Here is a 7,958-nt window from a genome sequence, read left to right on the forward strand (position 1 = left end):
TTAAAATGCCAAACTTTACAGCAGAAATACATGTTTACAGCCTGGTACAAAAGACGATTTTGGCCTCTAAAGCTAATTTCCCCCTTCATAACAACTGTACAGGGGTTATTTTTTTCATAACTCACCTGTTTACATTTTATCGAGGCTTAAAGTTACACATAATTAAGGGCCTGCTGCTCTGAGTGACAGGCTGTCCGCCAATAGTCAAATCCACCCCTCAGCCTCTCAGTCAAAGTAGCTACCATGCCAGCCTCTCAGTCAAATCCACCCCTCAGTCCTCCAAAGTGTCAACCTCTCGCCCAAATATGGTCACTGCTTGCTCAAAAACAAAACAAGATTAAGACGCCCAAAATTCCTGAAACAGGATTTAAAACAGGAGTCCATAAACCAATGGGCGACATCATGGTAGCTACTTCCATTATTTTTACAGTCCAAGGCAAGCACTCTATTATGAGCCACAGGGCATAAGTTAAGTATCACTGGTCTACTCCATCTCTATTCTGAAGTGACCAAAAGAAGGGCCACATTCAGATCATACTGAATGGACATGGTTTGTAGGGATGGAATAGATTCCTATTTTTGGAACTTGTGAGTATTTACACCGTTAGATATGGTTGCTTAACTGCAGAGTTGAAGCTGGAATGAAGGATTTAAAATAGGCCTTTTTAACAAAACAAAAGCACAGGTGTAATCAATGAAATGTTGATTTGCTTCAGTTACCCTAAAATGGTGATGTGAATGTTGCGTCACCTTCATACTTACTGGGACCCATGGATATTGTTAATGTTATGGTAGACAATGTTGTTTAGTTATGATATGGTTATCTAATTATTTTTCATAGTAGACATTTTGACCTGTCAAAGCAGGGTAAGTGCAGCCATTATTAATAAGGTAGGTAGGTAGGTGTTTGTTTGACTTTTCAGGCTGTTACCTGATGCATCTGAGCTCTCAAACTTTCATAACTCTCATAATTATGACTTGGATGTTAACAAGAATGCTCTTTACAAGACATAAATAGGTTATGCCAACAACTTAATCAATAATTTTATTTGTTACATGAAATCATAAAATATGATTTCAGTAAAATGAATAGTTGTCAGTTCCTTCAATATTTCCTAGTGGTAGAAATGAATAAATGTTAATGTTTAGGATAAAGCAGTCATCATTCAGTATCTTTGTGTCCTGAGGGTAGAAGCTCCTCCTGAGCCTCTCAGTCCTGCCAGGTGTACCCGTACCTTCTTCTCAACCTCAGTAGGGTGAAAAGGCAGTTACATTTAAATTCTTCTGTTGGAATTTTCCTCAAATAAAAAGGAATGCACTTGCTGGGAATTAATTATTGATACTCATACAAATACAGCAACACATCATGTGTGTGCCATGTATCCTGAGAATTCCTCCTCCTCCTCTTCCTCCCCCTCCTCTTTTGTCTCTTCATGCTGTCTCACACCATCACAGGTTTTGAGAAAGCCAGACAAAGTGGCTGCACATCTGCCTTCATAGCCAGCTGCAGTAAAGGTTTGTGTAGGTAGCATTAGTGCCATAGTTGTCTGATGATCTGACTCAGTCTGTGAATCTGTGTGTCTCGAGGTCTGTTTTGAGTCTGAGGGCAGTAGGAGTTCCAGATCAGAGAGTTTCAAAAAGTCTGTGTGAGACTCACTTGTATTCTGCGACTCTTCCTCCTCCCCTTCCTCACTTACAGTCAATGCAGCGAGGGTGACTGAGAACAAATTGATATTGCATGAGCTGTCACACACTACCTCTTTATCTTCCTCCTCCTCTTGCACCTCATCTGTGACATGTCCCTTGACTCCAGTGTGACCCTCAGGCATGAAAGAAACATCTGCATCTTCAGCTATGGCCCCATCTTGATCAAACCCCCCATGTGTGACTTCAACCTCAAACTCTGTGTCCAGCACCTCAGCCTCCACAGTCAAACCCCTAGAGTTCCCTGAAGCAGCTACTTTACTGCTCACACACGACACATCAATAGAGTCCTGGCAGGAACTGTCAAGGGAGGAAAGCTCTGCATCTCTTTCCATGTAGACGTTGACCCCTTCCTCTTCCTCCTCTTCATCCTCCTCATCAGAGTTAGTGCCCTTGGTGGCAGGTTGTGGAGTTGTGGGATTGTTGTGCCTCCTCTGTTTCTCAGTCTCTATGCTAATGCAGATTTTGTCAGGGACTGTCCTCTCTGGTGTCAGGGTGTAGCCTTGGCTTAGAGCCTCCTATAGGAGCAAAGAGGGAACAAAGAGACAGAGGGAGGGAGGAGAAGTTGGGGAAGATGACAGTGACACAGTATAATAGATATCCCAACTCAAAGATGCACCATCCCTGCGTAACACACTAGGGTATCGTCTATTCAGCCAAATCAAATTATGGTGCTGGGAGTGATCTAAGGCAGCAAATGTTCAGTTTGAAACTTGAGGGCTTAATTGAAGCTACAGTTTCTCCAGCAGTTCACCAAGTGTGATTCACCAGCAAAAAGCTGCGGTATCAATCTGTACACTGTCAGAGTATGAAGTAAGGTTGCAACAGTATGAGATTCTCACAGTACTATAGGCTTCTTGGAAAATATCATGGTTTCAGCATATATCGTATTACACAGCTATTATTATCAGTAACAATGACCCTTAAATCAATGAAAATAAAAGTGTTTTTTTTTTGTTTGAACAAACACTGTTTTAATATTTAAACTAGAAAGCGTTATTTAATGGAAGTATGTGTAAAATAGTTAAGGAGGACAGGAGATGTGCGGGTGAGATTTTCGGTCCGGTTGTGTTTCTTTTGTTTGTTTGTTTTTTCAAATATTATAGATGAGCAAATGCACAACCCCACTTCCAAAAAAGTTGGGATGCTGTGTAAAACGTAAATAAAAACAGAATGCAATGATGATGCAAATCGTTTTTGACCTATGTTCAATTGAGTACACTATAAAGACAATGTTCAAACTCATAAACTTTATTGTTTTTGATGCCTACAACATGGTCCGAAAAAGTTGGGCCAGGAGCATGTTTACCACTGTGTGACATCACCTTTTCTTTCAACAACACTCAGTAAGTGTTTGGGAACTGAGGACACTAATTTCTAAAGTTCTGAAATGAAATTCATTCACATTCTTGCTCAATATACAGTATGACTTCGGTTGCTTAACAGCCCAGGTTGTCTGTTTGCTGTATTTTACTTTTCATAACGTGGCTCACATTTTTAATGGGACACAGGACTGGACTGCAGGCAGGTCAGTCTAGTACCTGCACTCTTTTACTACGAAGGCACACGGTTGGAAAAAGTGCAGAATGTCTCTCATTGTCTCGCTGGAATAAGCAGGGACGTCCCTGAAAAAGATATCATCTGGATGGCAGCATATGTTGTTCCAAACCTGTATGTACTTTTCAGCATTCATGGTGCCTTCAGAGATGTGAAAGTTACCCATGATGCCATGGGCACTAACACAGCCCTATACCATCACAGATGCTGGCTTTGAACTTTGTGCTGGTAACAATCTGGATGGTCCATTTCCTCTTTAGCCCAGAGGACACAACGTCCATGATTTCCAAAAACAATTTGAAATGTTGACCTGTCAGACCACAGCACACTTTTCCACTTTGTGTCAGTCCATCTCAGATAAGCTCGGGCCCAGAGAAGTCTGCGGTGTTTCTGGATGTTGCTGATATTGGCTTTCACTTAGTGTTAACTTACACCTGTAGATGCAGTGATGAACTGTGTATACTGACAATGGTTTTCCAAAGTGTTCACAAATTCATGGAGTGATATCCTTAATACAATCATGTCAGTTTTGCTACCTGAGATGTCAAAGACCATGGGCATAATCAATGTTGGTTTTAAGTTTCATGATATTATGGATTGTGGATGGTGAAATCCTTAAATTTCCTTGCAATTTTGCGTTAAGACACATTTTTAAACTGTTGGACTGTTTGCCCATGCAGTTTTTCATAAAGTGATCATCCTTAAGTGTGAACAACTGAGCCTTTTGAGGATGCCCCTTTTATAACTATTAATGATAATATCACCTGTTGCCAACTAATCTGTTTACCTGTGAAATGTTTTTTGACCATTCCACATCTTTCAAAGTCTTTTGTTGCTCCTGTTTCACCTTTTCTGGGACATATTTTAGGCATCAAATTTAGAATAAGTGTATATTTTACAAAAAGCATTGACAAATCTCAGTTTTAACATTAAATAACTTGGATTTGAATTGTATTCAATTGAACATAGGTCAAAAAAGATTTGTTTATCATTGCATTTTATTTCTATTTACGTTTTATACAGCGTTCCAACTTTGTTTGAATTGAGGTTGGACATAGTATTTTTTACACCATGGTATGCCATTAAACAAGTATACTGCTGCAACCCTAAGGCATTGTCAATTTTGGAAAATTGCAAAAATTGTTGCACACAGATGCTATTTGACAATCCAGATATACACTTAATGAGGCTGAGATAATTCAGGAGTCACTATGATTAGAGCAAATTAGTCTAAGGTCTTAGGTATTTGTACTGTTTGTGAATGGTATTCAAGGTGTTGGTGTTGTCAAAAGGTGACAGAATTAGTGAAAAGAACGAAGAAGAAATGTTCAAACCCTGCCTACTTTCTGATAGATAGATAGATAGATAGATAGATAGATAGATAGAGCGACAGACAGACAGACAGACAGACAAGTTTCTTACAATGAGCACTCTGGGCAGAGCTGCCTTCAGTTTACAGAGGAATCCAGTGTAGTGGAGGCAGAACATGGAGCTCATCAGGAACCCGACAGCAAAAATCAGAAGAGCAGCAACTACGCCTAAAATAACAGGGTCTGAAGACACACACACGCAAACAAACAAACACACACACACACACACACACACACACACACACACACATGAATGGATGCACACATGAATCCTTCAGGAAGTGTTAGAGTCTTGCTCTGTCTATTTACTTCTCTGGGCCATGTAACAAAGTGTAACCAACATATCAGGCTTTATTTTTTGCAGGCTGTTACTGCCACAGCTGACACCCTCCCCATGTGTCTAGACTTCTTTGTAGTATTTCTATATTTGTGCCCCTAGGATATGTGGTCCCCTGCACCTAATTGGTTCCACCTCCTGAGTTGTTGCCCAACCCCACCCCTCGCTTCCTGTCTGATGAGCCGGGGATCCTGATTATAGAGGCACCATGTTTCAAGATGATGTATGTTAATTGGTTATTTAACTTTAGGATTGAGGTACTTGGGGACTGGGCAAGGTACAGCTTCCAAAATCTGACTACACATGGATGGCAGTACCAGTACACAGACGTTTCGACAGTAAAGTCTTCTTCACACTGAAGAAGACTTTACTGTCGAAACGTCTGTGTAAAGGTACTGCCATCCAAGCTGGATTATTAAACTGAACTAAAAGGACATTTGAAAGTGATGGCGTTTTTTCCATTTTTAACTGTTTTTGTCCATGCACCCTGTGACTTTATTTAGTTTTTGAGAGTGCTTGCTTTTTCCTACGTGATTTTGATACACACACCTCCCACCTAACAATATAATGCCAGAAATGAAAATAATCACAATACTAAGATATTTGGAAAACTGGAAAAATGCAGAAGTGCAGCAGTAATGACTTGGGTCTGTCTCAACCTTCCATCAGCAGAGTGATCACACTAACAATGAGACCACTTTCACAATCAGCAGTTTGTTTAATTTCCCACTGGTGTGACCACACCTTTCAGGCTCACAAAAGGGTGTGTCTGTCACAACCAATCACATCTGTTAAAAGAATGCAACATACCTAGCAACGGGGTCAACCACACCTCCTCAATAAGGTAAAAGTTTCTGTCTCTTCCTTGCTCAGAGTCGCTCTGAAAACTTTTCTAAATCACTCCTAAGCCAGGTCTCCTTACTAAAAATGTTTAGGCTAAGTTAGGGGCTCTCTGAGAGGCCTTATGTATTTTCCCTTTCCCTTTCAGAGCTGGGTCGTAGCACAAGAGCATGGCAAGGAGTGTAGCTCTGCACTGGCAAACTGACATTTTCCTGAGGTCATTTCCTCGCCTGTGATGGTGTGATAACTTTCAGTGCCTATCAATAGTCTACCCTTGTCTTCACCCAAAAGCACCCTGTAACCGCCTAGTATATGAGTGATTGTGAGTTTGTGCGTACCTGCTAATGCAACATACTGCCAGATCATATGGCAACATCAGGATTGAATAGACAACTGTAACTAGTCGAATGTAAATAAAATAAACTTAGAAAAAAAAGAAAGAAATACAACATGCAAAACACTGGACCATATTTTGTTTTTTTGCCTATGGCATTATGGCTGTATTTAGCTCCATATGGTTGATGTATGGATCATTGTGCAGCCAAATTAGTATGCACTTTATAACATAAGGAAACACAGAGGCTGTCAGACTATTAACATGTCCAGAAATGTGAATTAATTTTAAAAGGAGACATCATCTGCTCTTTGCAGCACATCTGAGCTGCTGTAAACATGTTTGAAACTATACACGCCCTCAGCATGGCTTTAGCCAGCTATGAGGTCATTGAGGTCTGGACCTTGGTAAAAATTCAAAGAGAAAAAAATAGAAGAAGCCCCATCAGCATGGTAAACATATTAACACACCAGACAGCTTTTATTTTGAAACGACACGCAGGAACTTATCTGATGTATTGGTGGAACGCGGAAAACTTGAATTCAGTTGACACAAAGACGACGATACTGCTAGCTGACAGACAAGGTGAGTGAATGTTTTTTTTATTATTATTTTAGCGACAACCAAGCAGCCCACTGTAAGTCAAAGTTTAAGAAAAAGTTAAGTTCTTGCTAAGTAATGTTAATGGAGAAGATATATATATATATATATATATATATATATATATGTATGAGACAAAAAATACTGAACTTATTATTCTAAATTATGGTGATGCACCAATATGTTGTACACTAGATTTGATTCAGGTGGGTATTTGATACATAATGCACTGGGCAATAAGAGCATCCCTCTATCTATCTGAACACTATTCCGTGGCTTGAAACCTTAAACCACATCAAATAATGTTGTTACATTATGCAGCGCTTTATTCACTTATTTGAAGAGTACATGACCTCACATGTTTGCGTCATCTACTATTTATTTGTTGTTGCTACTTTACTCTTGCTAGCCTAGAATTTGATAATAATCACATGCAGTAATTCAAATCCTTCATTCCAAATTATCTTCAAGCATTATAATGTAATGTAATAAATAAGGTCTAATCAAACAAGTCAGAAAGTGTCAGAAGAGGGAAAGAAAGATGTCAAAAAGAAAACATTTTCTCCAGAATACATCAGATTCATTTGTTAAAAAAAACCTAAGCCATGTGACAATGAGGAGAGAGAGGATGAGAATGGACAGAAGAGAGAGGAGGATAGAAAGAAGTGTGGAACTGCACAGAGTGGAGAATGGAGAGGACAGAGCAGAGAACTGTGTAGAAAGACAGGAGAACAGAGAGATCAGAGTGGAGAACGGAGAGGAGAAGAGATAGGGCAGAGCAGAGAACCAAGTGGACAGGGAGGACAGAAAGGATGACGGAGAGAACAGGGTGGAGAACCAAGAAGAGAACCGAGTGCACAGAGAGGAAAAGAAAGAATCCAGAGAGGATCAGCACAGAGAGGAGGAGAGAGAGCACAGACAGCAGAACAGAGAGGAGAGAGAGAAGAGAGAGGAGAAGAAAGCATCCAGAGTGGATCTGCACAGGCAGGAGGAGAGAGAGCACAGACAGCAGAACAGACAGGAGGAGAGAGAGCACAGACAGCAGAACAGAGAGGAGAGGACAGAGCAATGTTGTTACATTGCTAATAATGTAACAACATTATTAGCAAGAACTTAACTTTTTACTGTTATTATACACATATGACTATTGTCACACATGTATACTGCCAGATATTAATACATACTTTCAACATATTGTACCACAGTAGCCAGAACT

General features: G+C 40.1%; 1 protein-coding gene across 2 annotated transcripts in view; it reads right to left on the reverse strand.

Moving 5' to 3' along the window:
- Positions 1-1,015: 1,015 nt before the first annotated feature.
- Positions 1,016-7,958, reverse strand: part of crfb1 (cytokine receptor family member b1) — a 57,374-nt gene continuing 50,431 nt past the window's right edge. For both annotated transcript variants that reach the window (XM_050048328.1, XM_050048327.1), the window contains 2 exons: positions 4,684-4,814; positions 1,016-2,222 (listed from right to left, as the gene is read on the reverse strand). In XM_050048328.1, the coding sequence (XP_049904285.1) occupies positions 1,365-2,222; positions 4,684-4,814 (989 nt within the window). In that variant the 3' untranslated portion in view covers positions 1,016-1,364. The remainder of the gene's footprint in view (positions 2,223-4,683; positions 4,815-7,958) is intronic.

This window comes from Epinephelus moara, chromosome 7 (assembly GCF_006386435.1).
Source record: "Epinephelus moara isolate mb chromosome 7, YSFRI_EMoa_1.0, whole genome shotgun sequence".
Lineage (NCBI taxonomy): Eukaryota > Metazoa > Chordata > Actinopteri > Perciformes > Serranidae > Epinephelus > Epinephelus moara.